This window comes from Pleurodeles waltl, chromosome 10, assembly GCF_031143425.1.
Source record: "Pleurodeles waltl isolate 20211129_DDA chromosome 10, aPleWal1.hap1.20221129, whole genome shotgun sequence".
Taxonomy (NCBI): domain Eukaryota; kingdom Metazoa; phylum Chordata; class Amphibia; order Caudata; family Salamandridae; genus Pleurodeles; species Pleurodeles waltl.
Genome location: NC_090449.1, coordinates 314887899 through 314915640, shown reverse-complemented (window position 1 = coordinate 314915640; position 27742 = coordinate 314887899). Strand labels below are relative to the sequence as shown.

The 27742-nt window shown below is 44.4% G+C and overlaps 1 protein-coding gene across 4 annotated transcripts in view; it reads left to right on the top strand.

Moving 5' to 3' along the window:
• The window catches only part of TEDC2 (tubulin epsilon and delta complex 2), a 327490-nt gene that overhangs the window by 73540 nt on the left and 226208 nt on the right, over nt 1-27742 (top strand). For all 4 annotated transcript variants that reach the window (XM_069210499.1, XM_069210500.1, XM_069210496.1 and 1 more), the window contains one exon: nt 10235-10290. In XM_069210499.1, the coding sequence (XP_069066600.1) occupies nt 10235-10290 (56 nt within the window). The remainder of the gene's footprint in view (nt 1-10234; nt 10291-27742) is intronic.

Here is a 27742-nt window from a genome sequence, read left to right as displayed (position 1 = left end):
TAGTTTGGGGTCTTGTTCTAAGCAAGACTGCTGGTTTAAGGATGACAGTACTTATGTTTGTAGGCGTCTGTGCCTATCCTACAACAAGTCGCAGCTCACTAGCAGCACCTCACCAAAAACCCAAATAGTAAAAGGTGGTTTGTGGCAGCCTTTACGCTTGGACTCGAGAGTATGACATCTCTGGGACTGTCGTTGTTAAACGGAGATTACCCCTTTCTCACAGATACATCATGTCTTATCCAAACACAGGCAATAACGAAGATGCAGTAAAGTTTCATTGGTTTTTATGTAACACAATTGCAATCTGCGATAAGTTGCATGGGCTGCACTGATAACGATAATGAACAGTGCAAGAAACAGAACTGTAAAGACAAGAGTCATTATTACAAAGACTCCCACCATTTTGCAATAACATGAAAAGACATAGTGATTAATATGTCCGAATACCCTATCATGATAGGCCTAACCTCCTACCTAAAGGAGAGCTGGGTATGTTAAACCTATTCTGCCAGTGCCATGTCCATGAGAGGAGCCCCCAACCCTTGATACCTTGGAATGAGGTCTCTATCTCAGACTCCGCAGGGACACGAAGTCTGGGTCAGCGTCAAGACGACGTGCAGCATCGATATCAGCGATGGTAGCGATGCCCTCTGGTCGGAATCCCTCTGATTATCTTTCTAAAGTGTAATGTATTTATACAGATCTACTTGGACCCCTGACGTAGGTGTGTTCCCAAACAATAGATAACAGGCATGCTTGGGGTGGCAATTAATATAAACAATTCCCTCGAGAGCATGGAGAGGGAAAGTCCCTAAGTGTGAACACCTACCGTTTGTTTGTCTTTGTCACTTGATCATGACGCCTTAACGCTGTGGCACTGATAATGCAAATCATAACAAGTGGCCTAACTATAAACAAGGCAACCATCTTAGAAGAATTAAATAACTAAATGGGCTAAGACAGAGCAAGCTAAGTAGGTTAAAAGTCACTAGGTGACAGGGGCACGAGTCTTCAAGCCAAAGGCTAAGCTAACTTCTGTTATCCCATTAAAACAAACTAGGATTCAGTACACAAGGTGGAGCAATGGGAGGCAGAGCAGTGCACTGACCATGTCAGTGGTATTGCTCAGCATACCATGCAGCGACCACCATTTAGTAGGGAGGTGGGGGGAGGAGAGGTGGAGCTGGAGGCGGGAGCGAAAAATGGCACAAAAAAGGAGGCGGGCGTAAAAAGGGGGCAGGGCCACGGGGGGCAGCAGTGGCAGGGGGGAGAGAGAGAAAGGGTGGAGAGCGAAAGTGAGAGAGAGCAGAGTGAGAGGAAAACAAGGAAGAGAGTAGGGAAGCAAAAGGAGCACAAAGGGACAGAAGAGAAGCAGACCAGAGAGCAAAACGGAGAAAGGAGGAGAGAGGCAGAAGGTAGCCTAGTAGGAAAGCAGAGCTATCCCACTAGACACCAGGGATGAGGCGAAGGCAGAAGCCTGCAGGTGGAGGAGGGCCTCGAGCTCCTGACAGGAGTCAAGAGTTCAGAGGAGCTAGGAAAAGGGCTCTACTTGCAAGGTGGAGCCACGGGAGGCAGAGAAGTGCACTGACTCGGTCTACCTTAAAACAGTTGTATTCATTTTTTGTAAGTATATTTTTCCACTTATATGTGAACTTCTTGCTCGATCTCATTTGCCAGCGTTCATTCCAGACGTGCATTTGTTCTGCACGGTACAACAAGCTTCTCTATGAACTTGCAAACTGGATAGAAATGCAGGCCACCATACGGGGAGAAGTCTACCACATTCTGAAACATCAAAGTCCAATAGATTTTGCTCAGACTTCCTTGACCTTAAACAGTTAGATTTGTTAATGCTTTCCATACTTGTTCCCCATTGTTCTGCAGTATATTTCATTCTATATTAGCTTTCTGTTACCTTAATATCTTTCAGTCTATGTCACATGAGGCTTTGGTCCTGAGAAAACTGTATTGTTGGTTGTAAGTCATCCAGTAACTAAATTTGCTCATGGCAGATACACGTACACCTAGCTAAATTTCCTTTGGCTGCATTATATTCATGGTCCATGTGAAGTGAGTCCGGTGGGGGAGAAGATGGTAGAAATGTCTGTCAAACTGAAGCACTGAAGTAACCGGAGTCAGTGTAGTGGTTCACATAGACATGTACAAATACATCCAGTATTGCATTGAGTGCATTCTCTGTGCTGGTCAGCAAAAATCACATCTGCGCATAGGATGATGAGACCAGGAGAATGTCCCATTTGGGCATCTCTAAAGAGGCTACAACCATCCCATAGGGACGATCATTGCAGACCATGTTAGAGAGCTTTGCTGCCAGGACAAAACCATGGTGTCTTCTCCCTGCATCACCTATTACTAACTTTGGCATGGCTGTATTATGAAGGGCTTTGAGGAGCATTGATTTTCCCTGCCTACCTTGCTGCCCAGAGACAAGCCGCCTATCAATCAGATTAAACGCATCTATTAAATATATGAAGTCTAGAAATAGACTTGACATTTTAAACATTACTTATTTTAAGAGAATCAAATGCAGTCTAGAGGATTATTCCAGGGCACTAAACCCCTCATGAAATTCATGAAAAGGATACATAATAACATTTCCTTAGTAGCAACTGAATACGAAGGAGGATGACTATCAAAATGTAGTTTATAATTTATTGGAAGGCTCTCTCTGATCCCATTTAGGTACAATTTCTGCACCCTTCCGGAAATTGGGGGCGACGTTTGTGATTGGGGTGACAAAAAAAAAAAAAAAACTCATCTGCATTAAAAAGTTTGCACAAAGCACACTCATGGATCTGCTTTATATAAATCCACTGTCTAATATAATTAGGCCCATCTGCCCCTGGGGGGGCCGAAACCACTAGACACCATTTAGTGTTTTTTTTCTTTTTGTTTTTTTTATTATACTGACACATAAGGGGAGCGGCCCCTTGGGCAAGGGCTGATCCCCGGGGGCCAAATTATTTTTAGGCCATTTCTGCCTCCCTGGGGGCAGAAAACCCCTAGACACCCAGGGATAAAAGATAATGGGGGTCATTCTGACCCTGGCGGTCATGGACCGCCAGGGCCAACGACCGCGGGAGCACCGCCAACAGGCTGGCGGTGCTCCCATGGCATTCTGACCGCGGCGGTACAGCCGCGGTCAGATACGGGAAACCGGCGGTGTACCGCCGGTTTCCCGCTGCCCAAGGGAATCCTCCATGGCGGCGCTGCAAGCAGCGCCGCCATGGGGATTCCGACCCCCTTACCGCCAGCCTTGTTCTGGCGGTTTTGACCCCTGGGGGCAGAAACCACTAGACACCAGGGATTTTTTTTTTTTCTTTTTATACTTGCATATAAGGGGAACGCCCCTTGGGCAAGGCCATTTCTGCCCCCAGTGGCAGATCGGCCTACTAAAGTTAGGCCAATCTGCCTCCGGGGGGAGGGAGGGGCAGAAAACCCCTAGACACCAGGGATTTATTGGGGGGGGGGCAGAAAACCCCTAGACAACAGAGATACATTTTAGGGGCGCGACCCCTTAGGCAAGGGTCACTCCCTGGGGGGGCAATTATTTTTGGGCCATTTCAACCCCCCCCTCAGGGGCAGATCAGCCTAATTATATTACGTAGATCTGCCCCCGGGGGGGGCAGAACAGAAGCCACTAGACAACAGGGATTTTTTTTTTATATATACTAACGCATAAGGGGTGCGGCCCCTCGGGCAAGGGCGGCTCACCAGGTGGGGCAAAATATTTGTAGGCCTTTTCTGCCCCCCCCCCCGAGGAAGATCAGCCTAATATAATTAGGCCGATCTGCGTCATGGGGAGGCAGAACCCTCTAGACACCAGGGATATATATATATTTGTATTTACTTTGTTTTTATATATTGGGAGCGACACCTTAGGCAAGAGTCGCTCCCCTGGGGGGCAAATTGTATTTAGGCCATTGGGGCAGATCAGCCTATTTTTGTATGGACAGGGATTGGTGTGTGTGTGTGTGTGTGTGTGTGTGTTTTGTTTGGGGATGCAGCCCCTTGGGCAAGGGTCGCTCCCCATGGGGAAACATTACTGTTGCCCATATCTGCCTCCCTTGGGGCAGATTGGCCTATTTTTGGAAGGCCCATCAGCCCCCAAGGGGGGGCAGAAAGCTCACCAGAGACCAGGGAAGATTTGTTTTTTTTCAAAATAAGAGGGTGGGGGTATGGCCATACTCCCCACCCCTAATAAATGGGGCCAAAGTTGTTCTGCCCACCAGTGGGCATATGGGACAATTACCTCCGATACAAATCCCGGGGGGGCAGAAAGTCTACTAGACGCCAAGGAATACAAAAAAAAAAAAAAAATAGTGGGGTGGTAGCTACCAACCAGTAGGGCCTGGTTATGCCCCCACCCCCCAACTGATGAGGGTAACAGTCTTTCAGCTCTCCCTCGCACACTAAAACATCTTATCCCATGGCAAGCAAGAGGACATTTGATTATTTAGGGTTTTGGTTTTACATTTGGGCCATGAGAGCTTGGTAACTCTCAAAATCGTCCCACTATGAATGGTGAGGGATGCACTTTTTTGGCTTTGGGACGCTGCCATGTAGAAAAATCCACAAGACCTAGACACATCTGAAAACAAAACATCTGGTTGATTCACGGTGGTGTGCTTCACATGCACCCCGCACCATTTTCTTACTCACAGTGCCCTGCAAACCTACAACTTTGCTGCAAATCACACATTTTTCCCACATTTTCGTAATAGAACATTCTGGAATCTGCAGGAATCCACAAAATTCCTACCACCCAACATTGTCTCATCTATACCGATAGAAATTCTGCTGCACTTGTCAGCCTAAAAATTTTTTTTTTCAAACTGCCCTTTCGGACCCGCTTTGGTTCCCCCTCAATTTCGACATGTTTTTTTTCACAGGCACTTACTTGGCCCACCTACACAAGTGAGGTATCATTTTTACCGGGAGACTGAGGGGAACGTTGGGTGGTAGGAAATTAGTCCCGGTGCGATGATCCCACACGGAAATGTGGGGAAAAAGTCATTTGTTTAGCTAAATTTGAGGTGTGCTGAGGATTCTTGGTAAGAAAACCATTGGGGGAATCCACACAAGTCGCACCTTCCTGTACACCCTCTGGTGTCTAGCTTTCAGAAATGTCTGAGTTCGGTAGGTTTCTCTAGATGGCTGCTGAGCCCAGGACCAAAAACGCAGGTGCCCCCCCTCAAAAACAGGTAGTTTTGTATTTGATAATTTTGATGTGTCCAGATAGTGTTTTGGGGCATTTCCCCTCGCGAGCACTAGGCCTAACCACACAAGTGAGGTACCATTTCTATCGGGAGACTTGGGGGAACACAAAATAGAACAACAAGTGTTATTGCCCCTTGTCTTCTCTACATTTTTTCCTTCCAAATGTAAGACAGTGTGTAAAAAAGACTTCTATTTGAGAAATGTCCTGTAATTCACATGCTAGTATGGGCACCCTGGAGTTCAGAGATGTGCAAACAAGTACTGCTTCTCAACACCTGATCCTGTGCCCATTTTGGTAGTACAAAGGTTTTCTTGATACCTATTTTTGACTCTTTATATTTCAGCAAATGAATTGCTGTATACCCGGTATAGCATGAAAACCGACTGCAAGGTGCAGCTCATTTATTGGCTCTGGGTACCTAGGGTTCTTGAGGAACCTATAAGCCCTATATATCCCCGCAACCAGAAGAATCCAGCAGACGTAATGGTATATTGCTTTCAAAAATGTGACATCGCAGGAAAAAGTTACAGAGTACACCATGGAGAGAGATGGCAGTTTTTTCACCTCAATTTCAATATTTTTTATTTCAGCTGTTATTTTCTGTAGGAAACCCTTGTAGGATCTACACAAAGTACCCATTTCTGAATTCAGAATTTTGTCTACTTTTCAGAAATGTTTAGCTTTCTGGGATCCAGCATTGGTTTCACACCCATTTCTGTCACTAACTAGAAGGAGGCTGAAAGCACAAAAAAATCATTAAAATGGGGTATGTCCCAGTAAAATGCCAAAATTGTGTTGGAAATTTGGGTTTTCTGATTCAAGTCTGTCTGTTCCTAAAAGCTGGGAAGATGGTGATTTTAGTACCGCAAACCCTTTGTTGATGCCATTTTCAGGGGAAAAAACACAAGCCTTTTTCTGCAGCCCTTTTTTTTTTTTTTTTTTTTTTTTTTTTTTTTAACTACATTTTCGCTGTATGTTGGCTCATTTCTTGGTCTCCTTCAGGGGAACCCACAAACTCTGGTTACCTATAGAATCCCTAGGATGTTGGAAAAAAGTTAAGAGGGCCTAAGCGCAAACTGCCCCAAATAGCCAAAAAAAAGGCCTGGCACCTGAGGGGGAAAAGGCCTGGCAGCAAAGGGGTTAAGAGAGACAAAGGGGGTGATTCTAACTTCGGCGGGCGGCGGAGGCCGCCCGCCAAAGTTCCCCCACCAAAATACCGCTCCGCGGTCGAAAGACTGCTGAGGGTATTTTGTGATTTGCCCTGGGCTGGCGGGCGGCCGCCAAAAGGCCGCCCGCCAGCCCAGGGCAAATCAACCTCCCCACGAGGACGCCGGCTCAGAATTGAGCCGGCGTAGTGGGAAGATGCGACGGGTGCAGTGGCACCCGTCGCGTATTGCAGTGTCTGCATAGCAGACACTGAAATACTTTGTGGGGCCCTCTTACGGGGGCCCCTGCAGTGCCCATGCCATTGGCGGCACCCCCTACCGCCATCCTGAACAGGATGGCGGTAGGGGGTGTCAGAATCCCGCGCTCCGCCGCCATAGAGGATTCTGCAGGGCAGCGGGAAACCGGCGGGAGACCGCCGGTTTCCCGCATCTGACCGTGGCCGAACCGCCGCGGTCAGAATGCCCTGCGGGGCACCGCCGGTCTGTCGGCGGTGCTCCCGCCGACCCTGGCCCCGGCGGTCTCAGACCGCCGGGGTCAGAATGACACCCAAAATGTCTTCTTTAAACAGAACTTCAAAATGTAAACAGAATAGGTGTATCAGACTTACACATTTTAATCCACACCAACAGGTACTAGCTCATTGCAAGAGTACCACTATTGTTGCCCCAAGTGATTTGTTTGTAGATATTTCATTAGGCATTAGGGATTCCTTTGACCAAATCCCCATTGAACCTCTGGGACCCCTATCCAGACCCAACAGGCATTTATAAGCCTTATTTTTCAGAATGGAACTCCTGCTGCCTCTCGGCACCACTTTAACTAGTTGAAGACTCCAAAAGTCCTATCATTAGCAACATTTGTTTTTATAAGTTAAGAAGGTCATTGTGAATGTAACAGGTTCTACAAGGCGAAGGTACAAGTTATTAGGGTTGCTGGTTTGCAGTTCAACCATTTTTACTTTTAATGAGACAGAGACCCAAATTGTCCCACTCCTTCTCTGGTTGGCCGTGAGCATCTTTACTTGCAGGAACATGCTATGCTCTGCACATAGATCCATTGTCACAGTTTTCTAAAAACAAGCAAACCTGTGCATTAGCAACTTAGCAGAACCAATTTGTCCAACTCATTTTGCAATTTGGGGTGAATACCATCACTTTTTCATGCCCCTTTTGGTGATCTTGTCACGCTGTACTAAGTACTCCATTATCAAACCAATTCCACCTCCTCTCTCCTGGCACCTGGTTGTAATTCTTCCATTTTTTGGAGAATCATGTAGCCCATATTATCAGCCCTCCTGAGCCATTGCTGTAGGAGGTATTTTTCAGCTTAAACATAAGACTGTTAGTCATACGCATTTCTTCTACTTCTCTCCTGGCCTTGCAGATCTGAAGTCTATCACTGCTGCCGAAAGAACCTGGTGTAAGCATCACAATTCTACAAGTTGATGCCATAGGAACCACCATCTGGCATATGTTTGTTCCTCTTGAGGAATTGCAAGACATTTCTGCTTTAGCCAACGTTCTCAAGTTAGGATGTGTTAATGACCCTTGCCCTGTCTTAGGTTTAATTTTATTTCCCTATTCTTTATTTTACACAAAAATTCATGCTCAGTCTTCTGTTCTCCTTGGCGGTGATGCCGACAGAGGTGTAAGCAGCAGCCCTTCACACCTTTCCTTAAAAAAGGGCTAATCTTGACCCTACCATCTGGCAATAATTTTCCCCACTTTGCTCCTTCTGGTCACCAAAGTTCTTTAACAGCATGTCCATCCAGGTTGAGCTTCCTTGAATGTAGGCATCACAGAGATGTTACTCAGGTGCACTTTCAGCCTGTTACTGGAATGAATCAGTCCTGTTCTCAGAACTTGTCAACCTCTGGATGATGAATGATGCGTTCTGTGTCAGCACATTTAATGTGGATTCTGTCTTGCCTCCCAGGCATGGTTGTTTTTTGGTTGTGACAAGTCTTGTAGGTTCATGTTTAACTACTGGAGCACACTGTACCTGAGTCTCCCGTAGTACTTCTGCAAAGGCTACAGGTTGTGCAGAATGCAACTACTCACTTCTTTCTGTCAGCCAGATGTCTAAACCCTACCTCTACTTTTTACTGTATAAGCCAGGGTTTGGTGAAAGACTATTTATTGTTCATTGCATCCTGTTTGATCATTAACGGCAGTTTAGCTGGGACACAAATCCTCAGCTAGTACCAAGTCGCCTTTGCACTCTGCTAGCTTTGTCCTCTTATATGTTTCCTAGTTCAAAAACGAAAGCAGAGGATGTGGTGCATTCTATGTGCTTGTCTATGTCCTTGAGAACTTGTTTTCTCTTCTGTTCAAAAATACATGTATCCATCTGCACTTCAGGAAGCTTTTGAAAACCTGATTCTCCTTGCCCTGTTAGTTCACTGGTGGACCCTCCATTCTCTCTGCAGCTAACTCAGTTTCAAGTACTAACAAACCCAGCAGGGTATAAAGTTGCTTGTAAGTGCCTAGCACAGACTAAAGTGGACGGCAAGTTAAAAATGTCAGTGTGGTTTTCTAAAGCAGTTTTCAGTCAAGCCACTTAGAAGGTCTAAGGAAGTATAAAGTTCCCCCAATTATTCTCTTTTTTGTGTGCGTGTTGCTTCATCTTACACTCTTTTTTCCCGATGCCCTCTGTAATTGCTTACATCTGTAATGAAAAGCTGTAGGAGTAGCAGAATGTGCATTCTTGACTCTGTGGAGACAGTGTGATGAATGTGGCTTTTTGCTTCAATAAATGTGGAAGTAGAGATCTGGATCACTGCTCTGCTAAATAGGTGAAAGGAACATTAACCCTTGTTTGTTAAAGTGCTTTGTCTTAATTCTAATGGGCAAAAGGTTGCAGTGAAGTGTCTGGTAGCTTCCCATGTTAAGGGGTATCTTAATGATTGCACACACATACTCTGATTATAGACTGCTACTTCAGATTGAGGCAACTAAGGTGTACCAATTGGTGTGACTTCCTCTTTTACAGGTAAATTAGAGTTCTCACACTCTCTTAACCACTCTTAAGAACTCCGTGCTCGCCTAATATACCTCACAGTTTTCCTTCGCTGTTACTCTAGCTTTATTCAGAAATGAAAATAAAGTCTATTAATAATTACAACTCAAAATTGAAAATGCAGAGATGGGTCTGAGAGGTAGAACAGAGGTTTTATAAAAGAATTAGCAATTTTGAATGTGTTTGAACTTTTGTCTGATCTTGTGTACATTCCAGATGATAATGAAGATGTGGGTGTCTGGAAAAAGTGTTGAAACTTAAATGGAATATGTAATGCCAAGTCTAATGCTCATTCCTGGCATTCTCTGCCATTGCTAGTTGCATGTGCTGCAGATTGTTCTCTAAAGTATTTTTGTAAAAGCAGTGGAACTATGCAGACTTTTGTTTGTCGACACCCTAATAATCAGCATAAAGAACGCCCGGCACAGTTCGTTAAGGGGATAAAGCTGTTAAATTGCAGGGAAATGTGACAAGGGTATGGATATCAAGCTAGTTACATTTTCAGCGTTGATTCCTAGCCCAAGAGGTGGTGGGTGATGAAAATGAGGAGAGTGGAAGTGTTCTGTCTGCCCAGGTAGGAGAGTGCTAGGTTCATTGTCTACATTGACTTAAACTATTGTCATTGAAATGGTCAACTATACCTTCTCTATTTCTCACACTTTATCCATAAGTCTCAAATGTAACCTAGCCGTCCTCTTTGTAACATGTTGTAATAACCTTTAGTTGCAGGAGCAATATAGGACGATTTTAGATAAGTAAATAATTGCTTCTTGGTTCTTTTGTTCTGTCTTTTTTCTGCTTTATTAGGAAGCTACCCTCTTCAGATGGTGTACAGCAGAATACCAGCATAACAAGAGAGCAAGGTAAGTTCTTCACTGTTCATCACAGTTGGCAGGGTTGTTATTTGCTTACCTTTTCCCTGTTGTGATGTGCTGAACCCAACGTAGGACTTAATAATGTAACAAAAGATATAAATTTGCTGTAGTGGACTCCAGGTTTACACTATCCAGACAATGTTGAGATGCACTTACAGAGATCTGCATTGATTACTAGTACAACTAAGAACGGATGTACGTTTTAGTGCAGTGTGTCCATTGGTTAATGGACAGGTAAGGATGGTTCAGGTACGGCTAGCACCAAGATAGATTTAATAATATGTGCATGGGATTCATCTTTGAGTTCCAGTTCTGGGACAGTAGACTGCAAATAGGTCACCTTTGCACACCATGCTTTTCTTCTTGCAGTGTATTGTTACTCTTCCTAGATAATAGTGTATTTGTTTTCCCAAGGCCATGTCTGTTAGTTTTGGGTAAGAGTAGCGTATTAAGATGAGGGAGTGAAGGCAGCCTGTGGAGCAAGAATTGGTCCAGCAGTCTGTCTCCAAGGTTCAGCCAACCTCCTTCCCCATGCCTTTTGTGAGCTTCTTTTCTAAATCCGGCAACAGACAGTCTAGGTCAGGCTTCAGGCAGCTTTGGTGATTTGTCATCGGTCACGTCTGAGAGAGATGACGTTGAAGGACCATAATGTTTTGACAGCGAAGGTGGTGTTCTCGTCAGCAATCTTGAATATCTTGACATTAAATACTTGGAATGACTGTGTCGAGGCGGAGACATTGTTAATCCACCCCTCAGGGGAGACTAAGATCATGTAGGAGTAGTGCCTCTCAATGACCGTGTCAGATATTTCGGCCTCAACGTTTCATGAAATTGAGAATTGTACAGATGCTTATCTCTGCCACTGGACCTATTTTGTTTACTTCTCCTCTTGCAGGAGTCTTTTTCATAAGGTAACACACTTAATGAGGCTGGGTGGGAAGGTGGTTTTTCTAGCCTCTCCTTCCTCTCTTCCTCATCCTTCTCGTTCACATCTTGCTCCTGAGCTTGATGGTAACCTTCGGTTGAGTGTTCATTTTGAAACTTTTGTTTTACTAATGCTGCACTCTTTAAGAGAGTAAGAGCCAGGGAGCCAGACCACACAGACCTTATGGGCATCTGTAGCTTCTTCCTCCCAGGGGAGGGGCACAAATGGGATGGTGTTCTGACTGAAAATAACAGCCACAGACAGGAAAAATAATCACTTCACTTCACACGAGTTATTAAAGAACTTCAGGTGAAAAGAATAAAAATCATTTCTTGCTGGGAAAATATCAAGCTTTTAAGATGTGTGAATGCTTACAGGCATTCGGAGATGCTTCTCAGACGAACCGGGGAAAAAGAAGTGACTATGGGTGGCAATTGCCCGTGTAAAGCATGGTGGTAAAGGGACACTCCCAGGTTCTTTCCAGGACGGGTGTCTTTTTCGCTACTCTTTATGTAAGCCTATCAGGCTGCATTTTAACTTCTTATGTGCATTTTTTAAAGCTGTTTTGTATATAAGATATGTGCGTTCAGCTCTAAATGGACATTCTGAATCTACGTTATAGACAATGCAGAGAAAAATGACAAGTCTGACAGACTTCCATTATATATGATTATACACTAATTCCAGTAAAAGGCCATGCTGAAATGTTATTTCCATACAAATAAATGTACAGAAAAGTGTTTGGGGGGTCCAAGCAAGCAGCAGGGAATTATTAATGCGTTATTGGAAAATCAATGAAAATGTAGAACCAGGACTACAGGTATGTAACCTTTCGTACGTGTCATTCACATTTCGGATCTGTCCAGAAGGTTTTGAATATGACAAATAGTTACTGGCAATTAGGTGTGCGAGTCCTTCTGCCATTGCGGTGCGTTGACAGTAAAACAGCATGTATATTCCCTGCGAAAATGTTTGTGCTCCGAAAAGTGTTTCCACACTCCTGTAGCTGGCACAGCAGTAATGATTGTACATCTAAGTGTGATCTCACATCTAGTTCTGATTTGTGCTTCTATATCTTCTCCACACTTGTGTGTATATTGCACTGAGGATAATTTTGCACCTCAATGTCTGTCAGTCACATGTTGCACCTAATTGTTTACACATATCATTTTCTGACACCTAAATGTGCTTTTTGCCCTGAATAGTATTTCTGGATCTAGGGGCCAGATGTAGGTAGATTCCAATTTGCGACTTGCAAATTGCGAGTCGCAAATTGGAATGTAGGATGGTGTCCCTGACACCATCTGTGACTCGCAAAGGGGTTGCAAAGGCCCACATCATTAATATTCATGAGGTGGGTCGCAATTTGCGACCCCCCTCGCGAGTGGCGGCATTCACAGGGATGGTGGCCTGCTGCGGACAGCAGACCACCATGTCTGTGACTGCTTTTTAATAAAGCAGTTTTTTAAATTTTTTGTAATGCAGCCTGCTTTCCTTAAAGGAAATGAGATGCATTACAAAAACGAAAAATGAAAGGTTTTTGTTTCATTTTTTCAGAGCTGGCAGTGGTCCATAGGACCACTACCTGCTCTGAAAAAAAGTTTTCAGTTCCATTCACAAAGTGGAAGGGGTCCCATGAGATCGCTTCCCTTTTGCAAATTGGTTACCATCCATTTCAAATAGGTGCATACTGCGATTGGTTTGCGTTCGCCGTCACAAAGCAATCTGGCATTGCACTGCGACTCGCAATTAGGTAGGGGACTCCCCTTCCTAATTGTAACTCGCAAACCCGTTTTACGATTCGGTAGCCAGGTTACCGAATCGCAAAACGGGTTTTGTGCATTGCAAAGTGCAGTTTGCACGTCGCAAACAGCGAAATTCGCTGTTTGCGACGTGCAAACTGTTTCCTACATCTGGCCCTAAGTGTTTTATTACAGCTGCTGATGCTGCTCCAAGGGTGATCTTGCACGTTTATGTGATTTTTCACTGAAATGTGATAGTGCTTCTAAACATACCATAATGCAGCTTAGTTTGCATCAGAGATAACTTTGTACACAAATGTCATTCTTCACCTACAAGCAGTTTTAAACTAGAGCTGACTTTGCACTTAAAAGTGATTTCTGCTCTAAAATGCTTCCCGCACTTATGCTGATCTTGCACCAAGTATGATTTTGCAACTCAATGAGCTATCAACCAAACTTGGTGCCATATTGATGAACACCATTTATACGCAATCTGACGTTTTACAACCACGCATTCTCTCTGTACTGAGAACGTTTTGCACCTAAAAGTGGTATAATACTCCTGCTGACTGCAGGTGAATTTGAGTTGAGTGAGTTTTCAACAAAACATGTTTTTGCTTCTAATAGCATTTCCACCTCGCTGCTGAGGTTTCACCAAGGGTGTGACGTTGCCAAAAATGTGATTTGGCACCGAAATGTGATTTTGATCCGAAGTGTGGTTTGTACTCCTGAAATACTGATATTGATATATTAATACTGTACGCACCCAACATATTTTCGTTCTCGTTGAGATATATGCTTCTAAAACTGTTTGCAGACTCCTGCTGGTGTTGCAGTAAGGGCAAAGCTGCATCTAAAAGGAATTTTGCCCATTAACGCACATAAAAATACATTCATTCTTACTTTGTGCCCAGGGTGGTTTTTTCAACCCTCAAACTGATTTTTGCAGCTAATTATTCATGCTGTGGTTGCGCTGAGGGTGATTTTGAACCTCAATGAGCTGTTAACCAAATGTGTGGTTATACTGAAGGACATCTGTTACACTTCAAATTCCATTTCCCCTCCGCGTTTTCTCTATGAACAGAGTGATAACCAAGGCTGCATTCTGTGGCTGTTCGCACAGAACTCTTTGTAAGATAAATAACCTGCATGTGTTTTCCCTACATGTTTTTAATTCTAAATAGGAATCTCCAGAGGCAGCTGTTCTACTGTCTGTTTTTGGGTGTTTCTTTGCGTACTTTTTTGTGCGCGAGAAGAGTGAACCGGTTTTGTACTGCTCTTGGATTCAGCCTTTACCTTACTATCTATGTTTGTCTCCGCTCTCTTAACTATAGCACCTACCCGTTATTTAGTATTTAACAGGGACCAGGGATGGGTTTGGTAGGCCTTGCTGCTTAACAGGATTCTTGTGTGCTGACATCCTAATTATGCCTGTGTGAGAGGGTTTCTCAGTAGAGCTTGTGCTTTTTTTGGGTCGATAAAAGGTGTTTAGGCTACTGACAGCAGCTACCTCTACCAGCACAGGCTGTGTAATGCAGACTCCAGACAGAGCAGTCTGACTCATTGTCCCTTAACAGCGGACACACGTCCTCTTTCCCTTCGCTGTTTGGTTGAAGTAGCTCTTTCCTCTTTCATTTCAGTTCCTTCTTTCAGTCAGTCTTGCTCCATTGAATGAATATTGTTTTTCTTAAGCACGCAGCTGCTCAAAATTTAGTGCCCTTGACCTGAAAACTAGCCGGCTGCTAACCCAAAACGAAATGAGGGGCATTAAACAGAAAAGAGGCACGATTTGGTGGGTTTTCCGAAGGAGGATTCGGATGTGACAGGGCATATAAGCAGGGATGGAGAATTCCAAAGTTTTGCACCCCTTTGGCTGAAGAACCGACCACCAATACTAGACCTAGAGACTCTAGGAATAATAAGAAGGGCTCTAGCTCGGACATGCAAGGCTGACACTTTCTGCAGCTGTCCGTGACCTCTGCCTTTGACTGTCTTGATAGTGCTTTGAATTGATTTCGCCTGGGGATGGGAGCCAACTGAGAGTTTTAACAGCAAGGAAGACTGAGTTGCGTCTTGGAAGAATGTGGAAGAATATTGCAGCCCGGTTCTGAACAACTGGCGTTGGGTCCAAAATTTTGGAAATTCCTTCAGGATAGTGTTCCTATAGTCTAATCTGGAGGTTATTAGTGCATGGACCACAATTTTAAGAAGGGGGAAACGTGGCAGTTACAGCACAGTTCTGTGTGGAAGAGGAATGATTGGGTCTAGTTTGATTCTCAGATTTCCTGCTGCCATAGTGGTTGTGATCCGACAGCCCAGTTCATCAGGCCACATGGGGGACTAACTCAGAGTACAGCATCCACAGAATAGTTTCTGTCTTGTCTGAGTTAGATCGCAGCCTCCTGACTTTCTTATGTTTGTGCACTACAGAGAGACACTAACTTAAGGTATAATGCAGCGTGACATCGTTTTAGGAGAGGGTTACAGTCAGTTGTGGGTCATCAGCCTAAAGTACAATTTGGATGCCAAAAGACTGCACCCATTTAGCAAGTGGTGTCATGAATATGTTAGAGAGCCAGGCCCTGAGACGCACTGTAAGGCAGCTCAATGTAGATTGACTGACTGGCAGGTAGAGAAACCTACTAAGGACGATTTATTAGCAAGGAAAAGAGGCTGTCGACGGCGGCTCCAAAGATCCATAGATTTGAAGAGTGTTCAATTAGTCTAGCTTGAGAGGCGTGTTGAAGGCCGCAGCCCGGTCTGAGAGAATAAGGATGGAAGAAGAGCCTTTGTCTTGAAGGGCTTGGGTGGCTTTTGTGTGAGCTAGAAGGGCTGTTTTCAAGCCATAGTATACATGGAAACCACATTAGAAAGTTGGTTTCCAGATAACTGGGCAGTTGCCTGTTTATTTCTTTTTTCATTTTTTTTTTTAATAGTGTCAGCAATAAGATAATATGGTGTGATCCGCAGCTGGCTTTAAAATAGGGATCAATCACATGGGCAGATCAAGGGGGAAAGGAAAAAGTGATCAAAAGATTAATCAGTTGACTGAGGATAGGACAGATGAATTAACGATATTTAGCAAAGATGAAGAACGGGCAGGGGTTGATTGGGTGTCCTGACTTGTACTTGGTAAGCCCATTCTGAATATTTTCATCTGATTGTAGCATGAAGTTAAACAAAATGCCATTTCCTGGTGGTCGTTTGGTGCTTTTCAGAAGGCTAGAATTTTGTCCTGAAATAATTAAGCCAGTCTGTCACAAAGATCCTGAGATGATAATTTCTTCAAACCACATCATGAATTTGAAGGAAGGAGTTTTGTCCTGCAAAAATAAAAACATAAAAACTTCCCTTGGTGAGTTGTGAGTAGAAGAGATGAACTTAAAGTAATCAGAACACATTTTCAGAGCAATTTGTAATAGATGTTTATAGGCTTTCTTTTAGATCACCTTGGATACAGGGTCATATTTACGGCGACATAAACGTTCCAAGTGTTTACAATTCCTGATTTCATTATTTGAATTGTTTGGGTGCGTGTTCCTTTAGCTCAGATATTTTTTTCCGGTATTTGTGATTACCACTCATTAAAATTAACAGCATCAGTAGATATGTTCCCACTGAGGTAAAATGGAATGACAGCCATGGTGCTACTAATGTTATCTATTATGTCTTCACTACAAACTCCTGTAAGTTTGTTGTGGGCCTGAGTAGAGGGAGGAGGCTTTTCGAGGAGGCAGAGGATGCAAGTTGAAAGCCAAAGGTAATATAATGCATGATCTGTCTATGTACGTGGGAGCAGCAAAACATTCTGAATAGCTGTTGAATTAGTAAACAGAAGATCTAGGATGAGTCCAGCAGCAGTGTAAGTTGGTTATCTAATTGGTAAATTTTAGTGCTGATAGGGGGATCAGCAAAACTGGAAGACAGTGCATCAATGGATTTCTCGATATGTCTCCAAGCACAAAGAAATTAGTATGTCTGAAAGCTTGGGGCTCAAGGATACTGGCAATATTTTGAACACATTTTATGTAGGCCCAGGATGCCGGTAAGCAAGGGCCCTGGATAGATGAGAAGATTGACTGTCTTGTATGGAAAAAGGATAGCCCCTACATCTCCAGGAAAGGAGACACTCAAGTGAAAGAACAGATGAGCTTGGCGTGGTAGATCATAGTCATTCCACCTCCCTGTTGGAGGTGGCGATTGTGGAGAAAGGTTATGTAGTCATCTGGTAAGGCTAACGTGATAAAAGGATGGGAACTATCCTTAAGCCACATTTTAGTTGGAAAATCTAAGTTGGACTTGTTAGATGAAATACAATTAAGTATTGCTGCCCTGCCTTTAGGCAGGGTTCGCACTCTCAAGAGGTAGCATGGTAGGAGGTGGGATGGAGTCATGGTGACTAGGTCAGGCATGGAATTAAAGTTTTGTTTGCAACCAGTATACGAGAACACATCTGTAGGGAATTAACCTTAAGGGAACACTTACCCTTTAGGTTTGGAGCATTCCACATGAATGGGGAGTTGTTCCTTGGTAGTTAGATCCGAAGAACTAAGGGTCCTGGTGTTGGACGCCTTCCGGTTGCAGATGGGCTTGCTTTTGGCATGCTCACTGCTCGGATGTGCTTTAGTGCCTTTTTTGAATGATGTAAACAAAAGGTGGGCAGGGCCTCCAAGAACCACTAGCACACTAGACACTTACCGTGCACCAATGACATAAGTAAAACTAAGAGGGACCAGGGGAGGAGCCCAGCCGATCCTGTGCCTTCAGTCTACACTCCCTCGCCTGAGCCACTGCAAAGTAATAAAACATAATTAAAATAATTGTGCAAAATGCCCAACGCATAAACATACAAAAGACTCTATGGAGTCCCATCATCTGAGCCAGTCATGTCCAAGTGAAGTCTTACCGGAAAATGAAAAAAAGATAAGTCTGTCATTTATTTTAGTTTGTGGTAGAAGAGCCTGCTTCATTTCTGCTGTTATACTTTTGTGTTTGTCTTCCAAACACAACTGTAAGCTTCAGTCTAAAAACACTTTGTTTATTCAGCAGAAGAAATCCTGTGCCTGACAAGCCAGAAACCAACAGCTTGTCACTGTTCACTCGACCACCTAAAATCTGAACATGTCATAGGGCCTGCATCTTACATAGTCACATTCCATCACCTTGACAGATATTGCAAGCATGTACATAAAGATAGAACCCTACAGAAACTAAATTACCACACATCCCCTTCCCTTCGCAAACGCGACACCTGGAATGAATGACAACAGACACCAATAGCAACAAACATAGAGCATTCACACAGAGGACACATGGGAAATAAGACACCACGAAGACAACCAGAGATGCTGTGACCCCACCAACCACACACAAAGTCCCCCAACCAACCTGGTGGCCTGCAAACTCTTCTCTGTCTTGCCACCTCCCGATCATCTCCCGAATCACAGGCATTTCTGGAAACATGGTCTTCTCTGGCACCCTGTCTTACACCAGCAGTGCTTGCTTGAAAATCACCATCCTCCATCATCCACCCTGAACAAGAACTACCACCTTTGTTCAGATCCAGATGACATACACCTCCCATCTGAAACAGTGCAGCTCTCCTCAAGTTCCACATCTGATCATTGTCCAGATTCACCCAATTACATCTAACAACCTTCTGTTAAAAATGGGATCTCTGGTTGGCAGTCAGTTTGCACTCTGTCCAAGCAGGGACCCCCACTCTAGTCAGGGCAAAGGAGATACACACTTAAGATAACCATTTCTCACCCACTTGGTAGCTTGGCACAAGCAGTCAGGCTTATCTCCAAGACAATGTGTAAAGTATTTGTACCAACACACACAGTAAGACAGTGAAAATACTACAAAATGGACACCACACCAGTTTAGAAAAATAGGGAATATTTATCTAAATCAAACAAGACCAAAATGACAAAAATCCAACATACATAAGTCAAGATATGAATTTTCAAAAGAATAAGAGTCTTACTCCATAGAAAACAATGGAAACTATTTTACACAAAGTACCTGGTTTGCGTCAAAAATAAAGCCGCGCGGGTGAGTGTGCGTCAGAAAAGTGAGCAATGCGTCGATTCCTTACTCACAAGTGAGGCTGTGTGTTGTTTCTTATCTGGTTGGGTCGACAATACATTTTCCTCTCCTGCTAGTGAGCGACGTGTCGATTTTAAACGGGCACCTCGGATCTGTGCAGGCTCACGTTGACTTTTGATGCCCAGCGATGATGCGTGAGAGATCCGGTCGCACGGTATGAGGAAACCCGCGCTACGTGGGGTGTGCATCGTTATCAACAGCCGCAATCGGGTGTTGCGTCGTTTCTCCAGCTGCGATGCATCAATCTCCCAGTTGCGATGTAGGTGGGGTGTCGATTTTAGCCGCAAAGCGGGTGGCACGTCATTTTTCAGCCATGTTGCAGGTGGTGCGTCAAATTTTTCCTCCACAATGTTGTGTGTGTGGATTTCAGTCCTTGTTCTGCCAACTTCACATCTCAAGGGCCCAGGGACTGGATAGGGTACCACTTGGCAGGTCAGGAGTCTCGGCAGAGAGTCCAGGTGCTGGCAGAGGAAGTCTTTGAAGGCCCTGAGACTTCAAAACAGGAGGCAAGCTCAGTTCAAGCCCTTGGAGATTCTTCACAAGCAGGGATATACTACAAAGTCCAGCCTTTGTCCTCTCTAAGGTAGAAGCAGTAATTTCAGGCCAACTCAGCAAAGCACAGTCACAGGCAAAGGGGCAGTACTCCTCCTCCAGCTCTTCAGTGTTTCTCCTTGGCAGAGGTTCCTATTGATTCCAGAAGTGATCTAAAAATCTGGAGTTTTGGGCCCGCTACTTATACCCTTTCTGCCTTTGAAGTAGGCACACTTCAAAGGAAAGTCTCTGTTCACAAGATTCTCCTTTACCCAGGTTTGGCACCAGACTTCCACCAGGGGGTTGGAGACTGCATTGTGTGAAGGCAGGCACAGCCCATTCAGGTGTAAGTGACCACTCCTCGCTCCACTGTAGCCCCCAGATGGTTCATCAGGATATGCGGGCTACACCCCAGCTCCCTTTGTGTCACTGTCTAGAGGGGATGATTCACAAACAGCCCAACTGTCAGTCTGACCCAGGCAAGGAATACACAAGCAGGCAGAGTCACAGAATGGCTTAGGCAAGAAAGTGCCCACTATCTAAAAGTGGCATTTTCAAACAGACAATTTAAAAAACAACTTTACCAAAAGATGTATTTTTACATTGTCATTTCAGAGGCCTCAAACTCCAGATCTCTATCTGCTCTCAGAGGGAAACTGCACGTATATATATTTAAAGAAAGACAGTCCCCATGTTGACTTATGAGAATGTTAGTTAGGCCTTGCAATAGTGAAAACGGAATTTAGCAGTACTTCACTGTTAGGACATGTAAAACACATCAGTCCATGTCCTACCTTTAACATACACCGTACCCTGCCTAAGAGGCTACCTAGGCCTATCATAGGGGTGCCTTACATGTATAAAAAGGGAAGGTTTAGGCCTGGCAAGTGGGTGCACTTGCCAAGTCGAATTGGCAGTTTAAAGCTGCCAACTCAGACACTGCAGTGGCAGGGCTGAGCCAGGTTTACAGGGCTACTTGTGTGGGTTGTACAACTGGTGCTGCAGGCCCTCTAGTAGGATTTGATTTACAGGCCCTCGGCACTACTAGTGGACTGGACTTGGGACTGGTAAATCAAATTTGCCAATCATGGAAAAGCCAATTATACATACATTTTACATAGGGAACACTTGCACTTTAGCACTGGTCAGCAGTGGTAACATGCTCAGAGTACCAAAAACAGAGTCCAGCACACAGCCAAAACATGGGAAGCAGAGGTAAAAAAAAAGACAGGGGAGACCACGCCAAGGATACCAAGTCTAACACCTTCACTCAGTAGGGACCCTGAAACTTCGACAACCCTTGATTCACTACCCCATACTCAACCATCATCCAGTCTCCCACAGCAAACATGCTTCCCTTCTAACTTAAATCAGAGTTCTTACCACCTCCTCAGCACATCTATCCTGCAACCATGAAGGAACTAACTTAGTCCCTTGTTTCCTTCCTCTCATCATCTCGAAGAGAGTTTTTCCAGTGGCAGCATTAGGTGTGGTGCAATACACCCACAACATGCGCTTCTCCACTTGTCCATTACCTTGAGGGTTATATAATGAGGTGGAAAAGTGCTTCACTCCAGTGCCTCCAAGAACTTTCTTATCTCGTTGGAAGTGAACTGTGTGCCATTGTCAGTGACAAATTTGGAACAAATACCTTCTTTCCTGAAGATCTCTTCTAACACAGCAATGGTAGACTTTGTGTTTACACGTCTCATGAACACCACTTCAAACCACCTCGATTTGGCATCCATTAGAACAGAAGCAAATCTCTCTTGTTCAGACAAATAAAAGGGCCCTATAAAATCCAGACTAATCTTTTCCCACCCAAAAGCTGCTTCTGACATATGCTGTTTGTACCCAATGACTCCCATCCCTGCCTTCAATCTTTTTTCAGAGTTTTTGCATTCCACACACCTCTCTACCCACTGTTTGACATCAGTGACCATCATGGGCCACCAAAAATTCTCCTTCAATCTCTTAAGGGTAAACGTCTGCCCCATGTGACCCTCGTGCGCCAAGCGCATCAGTTTGCTCCTTACCACACCAGGCGGTACAAGTCTTTCACCCTTCGCTAACAGTTTGTTCCCACTCAAAAACAACTCCTCAACCACCTCATGATACGGCTTGACAACATCAGAATATGTGCCTCCCCTTTGCACTTCACCTTTGTTCATTCTTGTCACTGCCTTAGGTACCTCACCGTCACCCATCGCTCTTGCCCACTCAACCATTGAAACACTTACATGTACATCCGCCAACACATCTTCCACATCCGCTACAGCCTCCTCTGTGTCATGGTCACATTCACTAGAAGCTATGTCAGGCAATGTAGATAGACAGTCTGCCACATTATTCTTCTAACAAGGCAGAAATAAAACACTGCAATTGTACTTTTGCATTTTAACTGCTAGCCTAGACAAACACCCTCAACATTTTTTGTCCATTGGTCCCCAACACCTTAAGCAATGGCTTGTGATCTGTCCTGAGTATTATATTCATTCCGTAAATGAAGGTGTGAAAATGATTGGTTGCCCATGCGGTAGCCAATGCCTCCCACTCAGCGACAAAGTAATTATTTTCAACTTCAACTTCAACTGCCAAGGCCACAGTCCTTTCCATCTTCTCATGCAACTGGGAAAGAAAAGCCCCAATGCCTACAGCACTGGCATCCACAGTGAGAAGAGTCTTCAAGTTGCATTGAAACAGAACCTGAATGTCAGCATTCGAATTGTCCTGCTTAATTTGATCAAAGGCCACCTTTTGAGCTTCTCCGAACATAAACTTCCTTTCCTTCTTCAACAATTCTCAAAATGTTTCTGATTTACAAGCAAAGTCCCCTCCCCAACTTTGAGTAATATTCCACAAGTCCCATGAAGGAAAACAGTTTGTCTTTATCATCAGGAGTCTTGGCATTAACTAGGTTCATTTTTGGTCTCCCACCCTCCTCAGGAATTAGATAACCTAAATATTCAACTTCTCGTACTAAATATCCACATTTCCCCTTACGCAACGTGAGTCCTGTATCCAATAACTTAGAAAGTACTTCTCCTAGAACGCCATTGTTAGTAGTGATACTGTCAACAAAGAACAATATGTCGTCTTGAAAGAAGTATACATCGTTGACCACGAACAACACATTGGAGATGAGCCATTGAAAGACGCCGCTGATGACAAGCCAAACGGCATTCTGTTAAATTGAAAGACCCGCTTCTGTGGTGATGAAGGCTGCTAAGTGCGTAGAGTCAGGATGTAACTCAACCTGATGATAAACACTTTTGAGATCAGGTTTGGTTGAAGTGTTTTTCCTCAGCCAACAAAAATATAAACCCTGTAATATCGGGCAGGAAATTGCCCATAACCACATTTTGGTTTAGGCTTTGAAGGTCCACACAAAACCTCAGTGACCCATCAGCTTTCTTCGTTAACACCACTGAAGATAAGCATTGTGGGGTCTCACCCGGTTTAATAACTGTATTATGGATCATTTGCTCAACAATTCCTCTGACTTCTGCCAGTATTGCTACTGGGTCTTTTCTGATACATGCCTGACCTGGATAGCATGCTTCTTCTAGATTATTTTGTGGGTCTAATAGTTAGAAATGGAGTCGATAGTTGGCAGTGGTTTGCACCCTGTCCAAGTAGGGACCCTTACTCTAGTCAGGGTAAGAGGGTCACACAGCTAAAGTAATCCCTGCTCGCTGCCTTGGTAGCTTGGCACGAGCAGTCTGGCTTATCTTTGAGGCAATGTGTAAAGTATTTGTACAGATACATACACGCACACAAACAGTAACACAGTAAAAACACAACAAAAGTATTCCACACCCGTTAGTTTAGACAAATAGCCAATATTTATCTGAGTAAAACAAATCAAAAACGCCAAGATTAAATGTAGTATAGCGCTTAGAAACACAATAGCTCCAACTGGGGATATCACAGCACCTTAACGGAGTCATTGCCAACAGTCTGAATCCCCTTGATAGGGAGTGCGGGCGGTCGTGGAGTCGCACAGGCCCCAGGTACTGTACCTTAAAGAACTATGAGGAAACAAAGATGTTGCATGGAGTCAAGGAGGTGAGACGTTGCTGGAGCCAGTGCTGCATTGGTTCCTTACTGCTACCAAGGAGGTGAGGCATTGGTTCCTTACTGCTTGGCAGGGGCAGAGAAGTTTTGGTTCCTTATTGTTGCAGGGTAGGTGATGCAGCGTTGATGGTGAGGAGTCGGCTCCTTACAACTCAGTGTGTTGATTAATCCAGCAGGTCAAGGAGCAGGGCATTGACTTTGCTGTGTCATGTTCACACCACAGGGCCGCAGGTGCTGTGGTGGAGTCAGGTGCCCCAGATATCGGGGACACGGCACTCAGGACTCACGCTGTGGCAGGACTTCGGAGGCACTGTGGTGGCATCAGGCCTATGATGTAGGTCGCAGTTATTGCACTCAGAGGGGACCATAACTCCGATGCAGGCGGTGGTACGAAGTCAAGGAGCAGTGCCGGTTCCGAAGTTGCTCTGGAGTCAATGTGTGTAGTTTCTTCTTGATTACACCAAAGCTCACTTCCAATACCCCAGGAATTGGAATTGACACCACTTGGCAAGCCAGGACTCTCAGCAAGAGGGCCAGGTGTGCTGGCAGGTGAAGTCTTTGATGGCCCTGAAACTTCTTAACAGGAGGCAAGCTCACTTTAAGCCCTTGGAGAACCTTGGAAAGCAGGATGTAGAAAGCAACGTCCAGTCCTTTCACTCCCAGGAGAGAAGCAGCAGGCCAGCATAGCAAAGCAACAAGAAGAGTGGCAGTCCCTCGTACAGCATCCAGCTCTTCTTCTTCCTGGCAGAATGTCCTCAGTCTGGAAGGATTCTCACTATGTGGGGTTAGAGGTCCAGTACTTATACCCAATTCGGCCTATAAAGTAGCCAAACTTCAAAGAGAAGTCTTTGCGGACCACGAGACCCTGCCTTTCCCTGCCCTGGCTCGAGACACACTCCAGTGGGTTGGAGACTGCTTTATGTGAGGACAGGTACAGCCCTATTCAAGTGCAAGTATCAGCTCCTCCCACCACTCTAGCTCAGGAAGACCCATCAGCATGGTGATGAGTCCTCATGATATGCAGGGCACACCTCAGCTCCCTTTGTGTGACTGCCTAGAGTGAATACACAAACCGCTCAACTGTCATCCTGACCCAGACATGTATTCAGCAGACAGGCAGAGGCACAGAATGGTTAAGCAAGAAAATTATTAGGGACTTACTAGTACATCAAATATGCCAATCATAAAGAAACTATTCACCAATACATTTTAGACAAGGAGCTTATGCACTTTATCACTGGTTGGCAGTGGTAAAGTGCCCACAGTCCTAAAGCCACCAAAAAGCAGGTCAGAAAAATTAGGAGAAAGAAGGCAAGAATCTTGGGGATAACCCTGAAAAAAGGGCCATATACAGCACTAATCTTTTGCTTGACTCAATTTGTGCAGGGAACACAGGTCTAAATTGATCCAGCAATGCAGTCAAGTCTGTCACCAACATTCATGACTTGATCCACGGCATGAGGTTTCACTATGATGTTCAAGTCAGCCTAAAATCGGTGGACCTTCACTGGCGACAAACGCCTTTCCGTGAGTGTGGACGGTCCTCGAACTCAATAATTGCACACACAACCCATCACCCCAATACTGGCACCTTGATAGCCTTTCAAGATGACATCAGTAGAATACAAAACTCTCCCAGGCTATGTGATATTGAACAGTTGTTTGGGTGTGAAGGTACAGAGTGAGCCAGAATCAGCTATCCACTTTGAAGTCAACTTTGGGATGTGTTGTTCTTTTTAATTCATCAGCATTGCCAGATGCACTCCACTCAGAGAAAACCATAGGAACCTTGTGGTCCACTGTTTCCTCTACTTCTCCTATTGAAACAACCCTTTTGATGGTTGTCTTGCACACACTAGCGAAATGACTCTTCTTACCACAGACATGACACTCTTGGCTTATAACGTAACAATTCTTTGTGTGTCTCCCAGGTGAGCACTACTGCCACCTCTGTAGCACATCTGTGCCATGGTTTTTCTTGGAGCATTCAAAAAGTTGGTAGCCTTCGAGCTTCCTCCTATGTTATATACTACTCTGTACACACTCATTTTTTTTTTTTAAACTAAGGCTAACAGATCTGAATTGCTGTCCACCTCTGTTACCTCAGAGGTACTTCCATTGTCCATCCTTTGCATCACCTTCATGCGCTTGTCGGATTCCTCAACTACTTTGGCTTAATAGCCTCCTTTAAAATCAGCTTGCTAGCTGCCCAGATTCGCTCTTGCATCTTTTTGTTGTTACACTGAACTATAAGCTGATCTTTTATTAGTTCCTCTGGCATTAGCCCAAACTTCCAGTTTGTCACCAATTCCCTTCTGGCCACATAAGTCATCCAACAGATTCATTTGGCTGTTGAAGCTGTGTGTAGAATTTATGGAATTGCATGACATTGTTTGAAGTTTTGGCAAAACGATTTTGTAGCAGCAATTTTGCGTATTTGTACTCGGCTTCTTTTCGTCATTACCTTTCTCAGGCTCTTCTGGTAAATATTTAAAGACGTGTTGACCTTCTATACCCAGACACCCTATCAACAACACTTTCTTTCTGAGGGGAGAGAAATCAGTTCCTTCAAGCAAGAACCAAATAATTTCCCGATCTTTCCACCTGGTCTTAACGGGTGGATCTTTCTGCTGCATCAGAAGGGGAAGTGGCACACTGATAAAGTGCTTTGTGCTCCTGATGAGCTTTCACACTTAGCTTTAAACCTACTATCACAGGTGGGAGGATGCGAAGCAAGATGGCACAGCACTAAATCCAGCACTCCCACATCTTGAAGACTCTATAGTTCATGAACGATGGAGAACACTATGGGGTGCTGTTATCTTTAATATGCATAACAGAGAAGCGGAGGCAAGTCGTGGGTAAAGGGGATTTTATTTATGTATTTATTTTTATTATTTAACTACGTGCTGATAGTTCCTACTGCCGTTTCACTCCTGGGAGGGATGCCTGAAGAATTACCTGCTACTAGGTGGCATGGCACTGAGAATCAGTCACCTCATTAAAGACTGCCGAAAGCTGCAGCTGCGAAGAAGGGCGAGGCAGCACGTCACAAGGAAGCCACTGCGGAGCACTTTAAAACAGTCACATAGCCGGCGCATCACTTGATAGCCCGCTGTAGGTTGAAGCGCGACATCTCTCAGCGGAGCAGTTGTACCGGTTTGCGTGAGCGCTGAAGCCTATGGCATGGGCTGCAGATGCTCGAGCAGCTGGGCTCACGTTCCACACAGAGCAAAAGTGCCCAAGAAGTTTGGCAGGGCAGTCTCCGCGCCTGGGCCGGTAAAAGCAGCAAGCCAAAATCAGCAATTTAAGAGCAAAGGAATGCTCATGAACAAAATTGAGTGCAGCGGTTGGGCCAGAACCGCTGAGTATAAGATACACTTGGTGACAACAACAACAACAACAAAAAAGCAGGTACAAGCCTACCACACTGAAGGGGAACTGCGACACAGGATTTCTCCGCAAACGGTCAATGTAGTCTCAGTTGTCCCAGTTGTCTCACGGGTGCATTTCCATCCCATCCTGATCGCTGAAATATGTTATGTTCATCCATCCAAACATGACTGGAGGCTTCAGTGTAAAAACACCGAGTTTATTCTGCAGATAAAATCGTGTGGCTAACAAGCGAGACACCAACAGCTTCTCACTGTTCACTCCACCACTTTGGAATCTTAGCATGTCATGAGGCCTGCACCTCATATGAAAAAGGGATTCCCTGCAATGGATAATGGTCCTGGGCCAAGGACAAAAAACAGAATTCAAAAGACAAATCTCAGGCAACCCTAAAATCTATCGTGACAACCCATTTGAATCTTTGCCTAATTAAACTGTATGGCAGACGAGAAAGGTTGATTAAGTACAACTATTTTATTATTGTCAATTCATAACCACTATACAAAATATTATTTTATTCAAATCATTTATATTTTAGAAATCACATGTGCATAATATATAGTAATTTCTAAAAGAAATCCATCAACACTCCACATGCATACATTCAACACCATTCTTAGCATTACGTCCACATACCCTTAAACATTTATGTATAAAATCA